Source organism: Callorhinus ursinus, unplaced genomic scaffold (genome assembly GCF_003265705.2).
Source record: "Callorhinus ursinus isolate GAN/ISIS: 27379988/994484 unplaced genomic scaffold, GSC_fseal_2.0 scaffold20, whole genome shotgun sequence".
NCBI classification, from domain to species: Eukaryota; Metazoa; Chordata; class Mammalia; order Carnivora; family Otariidae; genus Callorhinus; species Callorhinus ursinus.
In genome coordinates, this window is record NW_027397082.1 from 26,040,155 (window position 1) to 26,055,306 (window position 15,152).

General features: G+C 37.1%; 1 protein-coding gene across 4 annotated transcripts in view; it reads left to right on the forward strand.

Annotated features, from left to right (window-relative positions):
* IDE (insulin degrading enzyme) overlaps nt 1-15,152 on the forward strand; it is a 105,632-nt gene that overhangs the window by 49,701 nt on the left and 40,779 nt on the right. For all 4 annotated transcript variants that reach the window (XM_025881142.2, XM_025881145.2, XM_073904437.1 and 1 more), the window contains exons 5-11: nt 4,041-4,163; nt 9,138-9,250; nt 9,969-10,131; nt 11,002-11,094; nt 11,510-11,601; nt 12,786-12,866; nt 14,692-14,795. In XM_025881142.2, coding sequence (XP_025736927.1) covers nt 4,041-4,163; nt 9,138-9,250; nt 9,969-10,131; nt 11,002-11,094; nt 11,510-11,601; nt 12,786-12,866; nt 14,692-14,795 — 769 coding nt within the window. The remainder of the gene's footprint in view (nt 1-4,040; nt 4,164-9,137; nt 9,251-9,968; nt 10,132-11,001; nt 11,095-11,509; nt 11,602-12,785; nt 12,867-14,691; nt 14,796-15,152) is intronic.

The window sequence follows — 15,152 nt, forward strand, 5'->3', positions numbered from 1 at the left end:
GAAAGAAAGAAAGAAAGAAAGAAAGAAAGAAAGAAAGAAAGAAAGAAAGAAAGAAATAGAAAAAGAAATAAATAGAAAGTCTTTTAAAAAAATAAAATTTGGGGGGCGCCTGGATGGCTCAGTCGTTAAGCATCTGCCTTCGGCTCAGGTCTTGATCCCAGAGTCCTGGGATCGGGCCCCGCATCGGGCTCCCTGCTTGACGGGAAGCCTGCTTCTCCCTCTCCACTCCCCCTGCTTGTGTTCCTGCTCTCACTGTGTGTGTCTCTTTCAAATAAATAAAAAAAAAATCTAAAAATAATAAAATAAAATTTTTGTTAAATTTACAAAACAATACCCATTTATTAGCTTCTAGTTTTATAGGTCCAAAGTCTGGCATGACGTGGAATTCTCTGCTCGGGGTATCACAAGGCTGAAACCAAGATATTGACTACATAAAATTCCCATTTGGGAAAAACATCTTCCAAGGTCATTTTTAATCATTGGCAAAACTCAGTTCCTTTTAGCCATAAGACTGAGATCACCATTTCCATGCTGGCTATCAACCAGGGGCTGCTCTGAGCTCCTAAATGTCACCTGCATTTCTTGCTACATGGTCCCCTCTGGCCGTGATGGTGTGCTGGTCAGTTCTTTCTTACTCTTTGAATCTTTGACTTCTTCCTCTGCCACTTGGCAGGGAAAATGCTTTGTATATATATAGATTTATTATTTTAAAAAATATTTTGGTTGGCTCATACCTAGTATCCATGTTTCTCTGTCAGTGGATTGAGAGTTGACTATCCTGATCCCAAGAGAGTCATAGTGGAGAACCTCTTCCTCTTTCTGATTCAAGTACCTCTGAGGATATGGCACTGCCATGCTGGGTTGTGTTCCCAAATGGACTGTAATTTCCTTCTGTCATGTATGAAAGAATGAAAACATCTAGGCAGCAAAGACATGGAATATGTAGATTCATAGAATAGTATCTCTTTATAGCTAAAAGCCACTTTTCAGAGCAAATGTGACTGAGCTTCTGTTTAGCAGTTTGGCCAGAGATCCCATATCATTAGATTTAGAACCTCAGGTGAGCTAGATTGTTGTTGATAGTGACTCCTTTGGCTCTTTTTTCCTTTTAACTTTGTGTTGTAAAGTATAGCAAATATGCAGAAAAGCGTGTGTGTGTGGTTCTGATAGATTATTGTTGTTTTTACTTTTGCTGCTATTTGAAGAATCAAGTAGATGAATGTTCTGTTATTATTTATGTATGAATCACTGAGTTTTCGAAAACTGAGCACACCATGGAAGCAGGGAAGAAACAGAGCATTACCTGCACCTTATTAGCCCTCTTTGTGCCCTTTTGTAGTCACTATCCATCCACTAAGGGTAACCTCTGTCCGACTAATAGTAACCCAAGTTAGTTTTGCCTGTTTTTATGCTTTATTAAAAATGAAATGAAAAAGTGTATATTCTTTTGTGTCTGACTTTTCTCACTCTGCCTTGAGGTTGTGAACTTCATTCATACTGTTGCATATAAACAGTGGATTATTCATTCTCTTTGCTAGTCTAGTATTCTGTCACGGTTCTTTGGTTCATTTTAATATAGCATTGTCATTGTTTTGCCATGATCTGTGTTTTAGTGTGTTTTGTGTATGTTCCTACTTTATCTCTATTTTTAATTAATTTTTTACATTTTTTTAAGATTTACTTATTTTAGAAAGAGAGTACGTGCACATAAGCGGGCACATGTGGGCACAGGGGAGGGGCAGAGACAGAGGGAGAGAAGCAAACTCCCCACTGAGCACAGAGCCACGAAATCATGACCTGAGCCTCATGACGTGAACCGAAACCAAGAGTCAGATGCTCCATCGACTGAACCACCCAGACACCCCATCTCTTATTTTTTAAATGGGGCTAAAGATAAAGGATAGGAACTAGAATGGTAGGATATTCAGGTGCATTAAAATTAAAGCAGAATATTGTAGAGCTGGCTAACCTGAGGGAACTTTTAAGTTCTAGATGGAGGCCATGATCTTAGTCTTCATAATCTTTGATCTGAGGGCTGTTTTTTTTAAACCCAGAATATTGACCTGATTGTGAGTAGGCAAATCAGATGACATTTAGACTAAAAATCTGGTTTTGATCTCACACTCACATTTATAGTCTATGGAAATAAATCTTAATTTCTCCAAACTTGAGTGTCCCGGTGTGTCATTTAGTTCACATATTATAGAAATCTGAGCTTCGCAGTCCAAATAACTAAGGAAACTGTAAGGACTAGTACCTCTGGAATTGAGGCTTTTAGAATCTTCAGTTAGTAGAAAAGGAAGGCACCATCAGTACTCAAGTTTTACCTTAATATGAGTGACCTGAAGGTCACTTTTTACCCAGCAAAAAGTACTTTTTCTTCAAGATTATTTATTTGAGAGAGAGAGAGTGAGCACAAGTGGGGGGCAGAGGCAGAGAGAGAGAGAGAGAGAGAGAGAGAGAGAGAAGCCGACTCCCTGCTGAGCAGAGAGGCTGGTGCGGGATTCGGTCCCAGGACCCTGAGATTATGACCTGAGCCAAAGGCAGACGCTTAACTGAACGAGCCACTCAGGTGCCCCTCTGCTGGATACTTTTAAGAGCACCTGAATCCCTCAAGTAGAGTGAGGGGATGTCTCAGGACCCCAAGCAAAGCAAATCTGGAATTGAACTGCATCTTAAGTAAGAAACTGAGAGGACTAGTTAAGAACCTGAAAACTTGGCTAGGAGGCTATTGCTAGTGAATATTGAGTACATTTGATCGCTTTGTGACTAGAAAAAATTTAACAAGCACTTTCAAGGCTGTTGCTTGCACACTCCACTAGATCTGTCTGATTCAAGCATTGAGGCATGACATCTTTGCTCAGGACTATGCATCTGTATGGGGCTAAAGACTGGATCTAAGAATGCTATCTGGTGGTTCTCTCTAGCTACCCAACTTAATGAAAGGGACTCTTCCGATGCCAGTTCAGCACAACCATTATAATGACTCAAGGAAAGAAAATATATAAAGAATGTGTTTTTTTTTTTAAGATTTTATTTATTTGACAGCACAAGTAGGCAGAGCGGCAGGCAGAGGGAGAAGGAGAAGCAGGCTCTCCGCTGAGCAGGGAGCCCGACATAGGGCTCCATCCTAGGACCTTGGGATCATGACCTGAGCTGAAGGCAGACACTTAACCGACTGAGCCACTGAGGCACCCCAAGAATGTGTTCTGCCACAGTTTCATCTCTGCAGATTAAATACAGCAACCCATTTAGTAGTGTAAGCAGGAACAACAATAAAGGTTGTTATATGAGGATTTTAGGATATTTCTAGTCAAGATACCATTCTTGGGGAGACACCAATCATTAGAATTCCATCTCCGAGTCTCTAAATGGCAGGGTTTTTATTAGCAAGGTAGTACTTAGAGATTGTGACCATTTGCTTTTGACTTGCCTAGTTTACCCTAATTGAGTTATTAAATTTCCTAAGAGATCTCCATGGTATGTATGTATGAATGTATGTGTGTGTGTGTGTGTGTGTGTGTGTATGTACACACATTGCTTGAGACTTATAAAAATAGCATTGCATCCTATTGTTACCAGTCTAGATCAAATCCATGAGATTTCACATCACAAATTTAATGTTTCAGCCAAGAATAGTACATTTCTTTCCACAAGTAACTTGGCAAGTTCCAAACAGATCCCTCAGTGACTTTCTTCAATTAATTATGGAGCACATAGGGAATTAAAAATTAAAGTAAGTGTGAATGGAGGCCATGTAGATCTCATTTTGTCCTATAAGTGCTCATAATACCTACTATCTCATAGGGATTTTAAGGTGTATAATTTTCATAAAGGCCTTTAAGTTCCTGAGGGAACATTCTCTGTAGTTTAAAATGTTATTAATTTGTATTCTTCTTTCCTGTTTATCCAGCTTATGTTCAGACATAGTAATTAATCATTATGTATGTTAGCTAGAACTCTACTTTATAGCAATGACTTTAAAACTTTAAAGTCCACATATTTTTCTTTTTCTAAGAAGTGTTTTTCTTCCTTTTCAGGTAACAAATATACTTTAGAGACTAGACCAAACCAAGAAGGCATTGATGTAAGACAGGAGCTACTGAAATTCCATTCTACTTATTATTCATCCAACTTAATGGCTATTTGTGTGTTAGGTCGAGGTAAGAATCCTTAAAATTTTTCATAGACTTGGATAATCTTAGGTTTTCCATTTGGCTCTTTCAAAGTATTGGGAGAAGGATATATGGCCTTTTATCTGCTCAGAGGCTTTTGAAAATGATTTCCTTGTTGGAGAAGGAACAAGGGATTTTGTTTTTAACTCTGTTCTAAAAAGGAGTATAGATGATTTAAAATTGAGACCTGAGAAAAATATAAATTACTAGTAGGTACTATAAACATGTAAAAGCAAAGAAAGGAAGTATAAAGGGAAAGATTAACAGATTTGACCTTGTAACAATTCAGAAAACTAGGAATAAGATTTAAAAGGCAGATGACGGGGGAAAAAAAGGCAGACGAGACACTGGAAAAACGATTTGCAATATAAACAAAGGTTTGACTTTTTATTTATTTTATTATTTTTTAATTTTATTTTTTAAAGTTTTTAATTGCAGTTGGTTAATATACAGTGTTATATTAGTTTCAGGTATACAGTATAGTGATTCAACAATTCTGTACATCACCCAGTGCTCATCACCACAAAAGTGCACTCCTTAATCCCCATCACCTATTTCACGCATCCCCCTCAACTTCCCCTGGTAACCATCAGTTTGTTCTCTGTCATTACGAGTCTGTTTCTTGATTTGTCTGTCTCCTCCCCCCCCCACTTTGTTTTGTTTCTTAAATTCCACATATGAGTGAAATCATATAGTATTGGTCTTTCTCTATTTCACTTACCCTTATACTGTCTAGCTCCATCAGTGTTGTTGCAGTTGGTAAGATCTCATCCTTTTTTATGGCTGAGTAATATAATCCATTGTATATATACACCACATCCTCATTCATCTGTCAGTGGACACTTGGGCTGCTTCCATATAAAGGTTTGACTTTTTAAATGCAAATTAAGTAAGACAATATAGTGTTTCCTCCTGTTAAATTACCATAATTTTGTTTTTAAGTAATACTCATTATGGTGGAGCAGTGCCCTTTTGTATTGGTGATGATGTATACCATTTATGCAGTTGTTCTAGACTTCCTGGAGAACAGGTTAACATGGTGCATCACCCTTAAAAAGTTTGTTTTGGGGGCACCTGGGTGGCTCATTCGGTTGAGCGTCTGCTTTCGGCTCGGGTCGTGGTCCCAGGGTCCTGGGATCAAGCCCCTCATCGGGTAGCCTGCTTCTCCCTCTCCCTCTGCTGCTCCCCCTGCGTCTGCTCTCTTTCTCTGTCAAATAAATAAATAAAATCTTAAAAAAAAAAAAGTTTGTTTTTACTTCTGGAAATGCAATCTAAGGAAATAACCAGAGTTCAAAGAGTTGATGCGCTAGGATGTTTCTGTCAATATAGTATTAGTGAAAAGTTAGAAACGATCTGATTGTTCATTAATAGAAGATGGGTTAAATAATGATGTTATAGCTATGTAATAGGGCATCTTATAGAAAATTGCATCTCTTCTCTCACTTTCTATTCTCCTACCTGCTTTACTTTTCTTTACAACATTTATTACCACCTGAAATACTAAATATTTATCATTGCCCACCATACTAGAAAGTAATTTACTTGAGAATAGAAGCTGTTTTGTTCACTGCTTTGTCCCCAGTGCCTGAGTTAGTGCTTGACACATCATAGGCACATGGTAAAATATATATTGAATGAATAATTCTATGACAGTGTTTTAATAACATGGGAAAATATTCTTAATATGTCCAATAGAAAGCAAAAGCACTCTAAAACACTATGTGCTATATGATCCATTTGGGGATTTATAAAAAATTATAATAGACATATATGGTATAGACATAAGACAAAATAGAAAAACATACTAGAAATTTAATGTGATACAGTAGTTGAGAACTCATGCTCTAGACTCTTACAGCTTGAGTTTGAATTCCAGATATACCACCTACTTAGCTGTGTGGCCTTGAGCTAACAGAGTTACTTCAAATCTCTGAACTCTAGTTTTTACATTTTTAAAATGGAGGTATGCTACCTCATAACCTGTTATGAGGTTTAATCAAGATAATGCAGAAGTGTTTAGCATGGTACCTGGCACATAGCAAATGCTCCATAAACAGTAGCTACTTTTAAGCATCCCATAAGCATAAGATTATGAATGACTTTTGTTTCTTTCTTTTTACATTTGTTGTTAGTTTTCTACTTTTGGAAAATGTTACATTTGTAAGTAGAAAATAAACAACTATATATATTTTAAGTTGGTAATAGGAACCAGGATATAAAATGGGTCCAAGGAATGAAGCCAATGAAATAAAAAGTGTTTCTATAATTCTGTGTGCTTGCTAACCGTAGCTAGTTCTAGAGTGTTAAATATCACTTGGTATTTAGAGCCTAGTCCTGGGAATATTTTTGTCTGTGTTGTATTGAGATGAAAAACACTTGATTTCAGTAAGCACTTATTGGGCAAGTGATAATGACAACAGATGAATCAGGCAGCAGGCCTGCCTTCCTTGTTCCCTGTTTACTGGAAGTGACAGAGTAAGTGTCTAAAAGAAACAGATGTTTGAGTTCCCTGATTGCATACACATCACTCTCCTAGAGTGACTGACCTGTGCTGAGTTCAGTGGACTTGATGAGGGACCTGGGAGAGGTGTCCTTGCAGCACAAGAGGTATGAGGAGGAAACAGGATCTCTCAGAGGATTAATAGAAAATCCGCTCCTTCTTCTAGGATGAGGGGAGAGAAAGAATAACCATGTGGAAGGATCTCTGTCACAAAGGGACAAAAAGGTTTTTCTCTGTTCTCCCACGGGATCGTCCCTCTAGTTGTGGCAGCACTAATTACCTGGAAACTTGGCAAGTAGGTAACTATCGAGTACAGACACTGGGATTGCCAAGTCCTCACAATGTAACGATGAAAGGGACTCAGTCCCCTGATCTCCAGTAGCGCACTGCTTAGTAGGGAAGACAGACTGCGGTATCAGATAGCTGCTGTACCTTTAAAAAGCTACACTGCGAACTTACGCTTTTAGGGTAGAAATACTCGAAAGGCACACCTGGTAGAACCTTGCTCTAAAGGGCCTCACTGTAGCCAGCACCTCAGGTTGATAAACCTTTGTTTACTGCCTACCTTGTTTCAAGTCACATGTTCCATCTGTGCATAAAGATATCTCTGCCATCTCTTTCTCCAGATACACCCACTCCATTCCTGAGTTTACTTGTCATTTAACAAGCAGCCACTGGTCTGCCTCATATTTGGCTCTGGACATTTTGAGGTCCTGCGTACATATCAAAAAAATTGAAGGAAAAATATGTATGTTTAATAAGTAAAGTGCAAATGCCCATATTCATAGGCCTAAAGGAGAATTTCATACTATATAAAGGCAAATCTCAAATAGTGATTAAGTGCTCTCTAAAGAGTTCATGGAAAAGTTCAAAATGGGTCATAGAATATCAAGGGAAATTTCTTACTTGATCCAAATGCTTCCTGACAGTAACAGGTGATGAATGTTTATACCATTTATAAATAACCTGTTCTTGAGGAGACAGAATCAAGGTAAGGGGTTATCTTGTTTATAAAAAGATAACCTTTTGGGCACCTGGCTGGCTCAGTCAGTAGAGCATGCCACTCTTGATATCAGGGTCCATGAGTTCGAGCCCCTTGTTGGACGTAGAGATTACTTAAAAAAAAAAAACCAACAAACCTTTTTTCACTTTTTAATTTTTTGAATGATGGAAATATGTGTACAGGGAAAAAATTTATCCCACATAGAAAGGTATAAAGTAGAAGTCAAGTTTTTCTCTTTCCTCCCATCCTGTGATGACAATGCCCTCTCCTCAAAAATCTCACCTTAAGTCATTTCTTGTTATGCTTCCAAAAGTGGGATATTGTTAATATACTTAATATACTTACATAGTAAGTATATTACAAGTGTGCCTGTTAAAAAATTGAGATTGCCTGCAGTTTTCACTTCATAGGGCTTTGAGATACTTTTGTATCAGCACATAGAGATCTCTCCCTTATTAATGACTGCATAAAATTCTAATGGATAGACATTTCATAATATTCACATGCTCATAGATGTTGAGGTCATTTCCAGTTTTTGTTATAAACAGTGCTGCAGTGAACATATTATACATCTTTATAAGCTTTTCAAGTATAACTCTTTATAAAAGAATATAGGTAGGCAATAACATAGAATAACCTAAGTGGCCATATCATTCTAACAACAATTACAAGTCTTTGAATGAGTTTGGCACATCATGATACAGAATCCTATAATGTTAGACCTTGGAAGAGACTTGGGATTATCTCACACAGTGTTCTCATTTTACGGAACCTGAAGTGGTTAACCAGGTTGTCTAGGTAGTCAGTTGATATGGTTGGGGGAGCCAGGGTTAGGATCCAGGTCCTCTAGTCTCCCCATCCAAGATGCTTTTTATCATTTTGTACTCTTTCCCCACAGCATCACTCACAGACTCTAACATTTGACTTTTAACAATGGGCTTAGATTGTGTCTATTTATAATGTTATATAATATGTTATAATCTTATCAGCTGATGGTTCAGTATGTGCCTGTTGGCAATTGTAGATCAAATAGTTTTCCAAATGAAGCCAATTATTCTATTACTGTCTTTAATACGTGTTTTAAATTTATTGCAAGACAACATTTGTGAAATAGTTTTTAAACTGTAAAGAGCTAGACATGTGTGAGTTATCATCATTATTGGTATTGCTTAGCTTTAGAAGTTACACAGGCACTGACAGGATTGAACCAAGTGCTTCAACTTCATCAGATGGAGCTTTAAAAAAATCGTAGATTTTCTTTTTAATAGTCGGAAGGTTTTTCAGGACATCCTAAGGTTTTGTTTAGCTTTATTGAGATATAATTGACATGTAACATTGTGTAAGTTTAAGGTAAAAATCATAGTGATTTTATATATGTATATATGATCTTAAGGTTTTAAATACTACCTGTCATGTTATGATAGTTTAAGTTCTGTTTTCATTGTCTGTTTTCTTATAGAATCTTTAGATGACTTGACTAATCTGGTGGTAAAGTTATTTTCTGAAGTTGAGAACAAAAATGTCCCACTGCCAGAATTTCCTGAACACCCTTTCCAAGAAGAACATCTTAAAGTAAGTGCATGTATTTCTAATATTTTTTTCTTTTTTAATTCATGGACATAATATATGCCTAGTTTACTAAAATGTAGATGAAAAATTTTGAAAGGTTTATTTATACAGGTTTTTTTCATCCTTTTTTTTTTTTTTAAGATTTTATTTATTTGAGAGAGAGAGCACGAGTGGTGGGGAGAGAGAGAGAGAGAGAGAAGCAGACTCCCCGCTGAGCAGGGAGCCTGATATGGTGCTTGATCCCAGGACCCAGAGACCATGACCCAAGTCCAAGGCAGACACCCAACTGACTGAGCCACCCAGGCTCCCCTATTTATACAATTTTTAATATTTGTTTGAATAATTGAATCAGTTTCACATTTATTAGGGATAATGTTTCACTGAAAAGATATCAACAGATACCTGATCTTTGCATGCTAAAAGTAGTTTTGGTAGTTAGAGCCTTGATAAACTGTAGAAGCTGTTCTCCAGTGCCAGAAGGCAAGCATATTGAGCTGCATGGTCGAGGGGACCAGAAATGGGCTGTACACCAACTGTAATGAAAGTCCACTTAGAGAGAGCCCAGGCCAGTTACTCTTTGTGGTCAGTACAGTTTTCTCTGACAATTGATTCTCTTTTGATTTGGGGATTTTTCCATGAAAATCTGTATTCTTCATAGTTTATAAATATTTTATTCAGTAGGAGTTGATATAGCTAATCTTTCTTGATTTTTTTTTTCCAGCAACTTTACAAAATAGTGCCCATTAAGGATATTAGGAATCTTTATGTGACTTTTCCCATACCTGACCTTCAGAAATACTACAAATCAAATCCTGGCCATTATCTTGGTCATCTCATTGGTCATGAAGGTCCTGGAAGTCTGTTATCAGAACTGAAGTCAAAGGGTAAGTCTTTTGGGTACCAGTTTCTGAGTGTAGTACCCCACATCCTTTTACTCTGGCTCTCATTTTCTCCTAGATTTTTGTGTGTGAAGGAGCATTTCTGGGTAGGTTGGTCCGGGGTCTGTGGGAGAGTGAGGTAGTAGTTATTAGTGTGCTTTTGTTCTTTTTGCTTTGGGTTTCCCCCTCCCCCATAATTTGTTTTACCCTTCAGAACTGTGCAGTGAAGTTTAGATTTTTCAAAAGATACTGTGCTACATGTTTTAAATAACAGAGAGGTTCGAAAGTAAAAGCTCACATTAGGTATTCTTTACCATCTCTGAAATAACAGTATACGTTATTTATTTGCCTGCTCTTATCCTTCAGACCAGAGGGTGTACTAGGATCTAGTCAGCAGATAATTTCCAAAGCGCCTCTCAACTGAGGCTCTGCTTTTATGTAACACTTAAGCATGGTAGTCTACTCTTGCCTGGGAACTGACTTGAAGAGTCCTGAGGAACCTCCCAACCGAAAAAATCCCATCAGTCTTCCACAGTGTCTGAAATGGTTTTTCTGAACCCATTTTTTCTGCTCTTCTCTGCAAGTGGTCCATTCTAATATCTTGGGAACATATAGTATAAATTAAAAAGAACATTCTTTTTTTTTTTTAAGATTTTATTTATTTATTCATGAGAGAGAGAGAGGCAGAGGGAGAAGCAGGCTCCCAAGGAGCAGGGATCCCGATGCAGGACTCGATGCCAGGACCCTGGGATCATGACTTGAGCTGAAGGCAGACGCTTAACCATCTGAGCCACCCAGGCGCCTTAAAAAGAACATTCTTTGTCTTAAAAGAAGCCACACATACGGCCCTGTTTTGATTTCCTTTGAATGTTACAGGCTGGGTGAATACTCTTGTTGGTGGACAGAAGGAAGGAGCCCGAGGTTTTATGTTTTTTATCATTAATGTGGACCTGACTGAGGAAGGATTATGTAAGTATTGACCTTTTTGGTTTTTTAATGAAAATTGACTTCTTATGATACATTTTCTAAAATTTCTTCATGCTGTGGATCTGTTTTATGTTGTAAAGCCATAAAACCTTTAATTCGTATAATTTATCCATTTTATTTTTCATGCGCAACTTGGCCTTCATTTCATGAATGATTTTTCCTTCTTAATGACCTGTCATTACGTTGCACTTGTGAAATGTGTACTTGGCTTTTCATTGGCTCATTAACTTCCCCAAAGTCCTTTCTGTCACATATCCCAGACCCTGGAGGGCCCTGTGTGGGGGACCCTAAAACCAGTCTCTGGTTTCTACTCACCTGACTTTACCTTAGGAGTGAGCTCACTGCTTTCATGGATTCAAGGACTGAATGGTTTTTAAGTATGCCCCTTTTTTTCCAGTACACGTTGAAGATATAATTTTGCACATGTTTCAGTACATTCAGAAGTTACGTGCAGAAGGACCTCAAGAATGGGTTTTCCAAGAATGCAAGGTAATTTTGTTTCACCAAAATTTTTCTTAAGGAAAATTTTCAGAAAACATATGTGAATTAATTTAAATGTAAGGCTCGGTGAAACTTAAAAGTTTGGGGGTTTTTGTTGTTATTTAAACTCTAAAATCTTGCAATGCGTAGTAGCTTTAGTTAAAGCTTAGTTGTACTACTCTGATTGGCTATCTGGGGCACAATTAGGGCTAAGGCATCAAGTAACCTTTTTTTCGGAGGGAAAAAGAAATTGCTTTTCTGTCCCTCAGAAGAAAGCCAGCAGTTTCTTGAGCTTATATCTATCAGGGTGGACCTTACTGTTTGCCTGAAGCTTCAGGAGCCTCTGTTGTTTTCAGATCTGACAAAAATCTACAGTGAACTTTCAAAGAAATTGTGAATTGTTTTATATACGATTGGGTTCTTAAAAGTGATTTTATTATTGTTGTATGTATGGAAAAGCCTGGCTGTCCCTTACTATTTTTTAATAAAACAAAAGTTCTCTGTCTTTCAGAATTTTATAATTATTATTATTTTTTTTTATTTTTAAAGATTTGAGAGAGAGAGAGAGCACACAGGGGAGAGGGACACAGGGAGAGGGAGAAAGAGTGTTTTAAGCAGACACAGGGCTCAATCCCACAACCCTGAGACATGACCTGAGCCGAAACCAAGAGTTGGATGCTCAACTGACTGTGCCACCAAGGCGCCCCTTCCAGAATTTTAAAGCCTTATTTTAAATGTTTTATAAAAATATGTACTTTATATTTAAGGCCTATTGAGATTCTGAAATGTATTTGAGGGTGAGAGAAATCCTTTTTACTTAGGTAAAAGTTTAAAGGGATACTCTACTTGTGGAACCTAGGACAGGAACTTCTAATCTGGGTGCAGTTCTCTGAATGGATCAACAAAATGATCATCTGTGTGACTGTTGATCTTGCAAGGTTCTTCCAGTTTTCCTAATTCTTTGACTAATAGTTTCAATAATTTAGGCTAAAGAATCATATTCTGTTTTGGTTATTTTCATTCATGTTCCATACATTTCTAAATCAAGCATAGCCTATTTTTTCTGATAAAGTTAAATGTGGAGTAGAAAGTCTATAGTGCAGACTAAACACTAAAGAAAGAACCTTTTTTTCTTTAATGTATTTCTAAATAGTAGTTGACTTATGTATAATCGGATTAATTTTCCATTTTAGGACTTGAATGCTGTTGCATTTAGGTTTAAAGATAAGGAGAGGCCACGGGGCTATACCTCTAAGATTGCAGGAATATTGCATGTAAGTTTGTTACTTTATGCATACATTGATATGTAGAGTATTTTCGTGATCCTGCATATATTACCTTTACTACTACATGAATGATAAAAATTGAAGCTGCAGTATAAAACTTTAGACTTTGTAGCAACCAGGCAAACTTTGATGCCAAGCAATGCTTAAAATCTTAATTTTCATCATCCTAAAAATTATCATCTATAATATTTTTCATACAGAGGCATTTTGCTTCTTGGATTTAAATATTTTTCAATTCTACAATGTGTCGATTGCTAATTATGTGAAAGCTGTACAGATCATCTACTTTTCTCCATTTCTGTTGCTACCACCCTAGTCTGAGCTACCATCATTTCTTGCCTTGACTATCATTATAATCTCTTACCTGGGATCTCGGTTTTCCCTCTTGTTCCACACTATAGTTTATTATCCCAGTCTTGGTAATCTTTTGAAAACCAAAATCAGATTGTTTCTCTTATCTGTGTCAAGTCCTTCAGTAGTTTCCTGTCAGAGTTGGAATAAAATCCAAAATGTCACGTTGGCCTACAAGATCTGGCCCTAGCCTGTCTCTCTAACCGTGTTCTATATAACTCCCCAGCTCATCCCTCCCATTCTCATTCCCCTCCAGCTCTACTGGCTGCCTGCCTGATCTTCAAGCATTAAGTTTGTTCCTCCCTCTTAGTACCTTTTACATTTGCTGTTTTCCTTACCTGGAACTCTCTTCTCTCTTGTCTTTGCATGACTAGGTTCTTATCATTTGGTTTTCCACTTAGGTGTTTCTTCCTCACAGAGACCTTCCCTGACCTCCCAGTCATGCCCCGCCCCTTTTTAATTCATAGCACCTATCACTATAATGACACTATTTGTTTACTGTCTACCTCCCTCCCAATTACAGTATAAGCTCCTTGGGTAAAATAAGTGAAGGGGATTAAGAGTGCACTTATCTTTTTTTTTTTTTTAAGAGTGCACTTATCTTGATGAACACTGAGTAATATAGAATTGTTGAATCACTGTATTTGTACATCTGAAACTAATATAACACTGTGTTAACCATACTGGAATTAAAAACAAAAAACAAAAAACTTTAAAACTCTGGTCACTCCCTCTCCTAACTTACATGTTCATTGTTGTTTAGTATTTTAGTTCAGCCTTGAGTCTTAATCCCCAAATGAATTACTGTTATTACTAAATGTATTATTGTATGCAAAAATAAAAATATAAGCTCCTTAGGGAGCAGGGACATGATCTGTCTTGCCTGGCACAGAGTGGATACGCGTTAAATATTTGTTGAATGAATGAATCAGTCTGTCTCAGTGTATTGGAGGTTGCTTTTACTAATAAAAAGCATCTTCGACATTATTTTTCTTCCCTACCCAAAAATAAAAGCCATTACCCCCACAACAACTTTCTAAATGCTTTTCTGATTTCATTCATAGAAATTTGAGAGGAAATTCTGTTTATAAAAATGTATGTACTTTATATTAAGAATCCTATAGGTGTCAGCATTTCACTATCAAGTTTTCTTCATTAACAAGTATTCAGTTTTTAGCCAGAAATATTACACTTTTCCCTGAAAAAAAAAATGTGATTTTGCTCTCTATCATGTAAATGTATTTGGGGATTAACTGCAAAACATTGTACAACAGGAAACTGCTTCAAGTGTGGTAAGAAAGAAAAAAATTTTTCCAGTGGAGTAAAATTTAATTGAAGGAGGATGTGGGGTGTGTGTGTAAAATAATGGATTTAATGCGTTAGAGATTTGTTTGCTTTAATAAGTTAGACTCTATAGTAGCCTTGCATATTTTATTTATCTATCGATTTTCCTTTCAATAAGTATTATCCCCTAGAAGAAGTGCTCACGGCTGAATATTTACTGGAAGAATTTAGACCTGACTTAATAGAGATGGTTCTCGATAAACTCAGACCAGAAAATGTCCGGTGAGTCACTCTACATAGATTTTACTGCTACATACTAAATTTTCAATAATGATTAGAAGCTGAAAATTTGGAATTGTGAATAAAAGGCTTTTAAACTTGTTATCTCACATGATTAAAGTAGAAAGAATAGTATAATGAAGCAATACCAAACATCAGCAAATCAGTACGTGACCAGCCTTATCTTTAACCACCCCTCTCCTCACTCATCCTCCCTCCACTCTAGATGATTTTGAGGCAGGATCTCTAAAACATGAAGACTTTTTTATTTTTTAATTTTTTTTTTTTAAGATTTTATTTGACGGAGACATTGCGAGAGAGGGAACACAAGCAGGGGAAGTGGGAGAGGGAGGAGCAGGC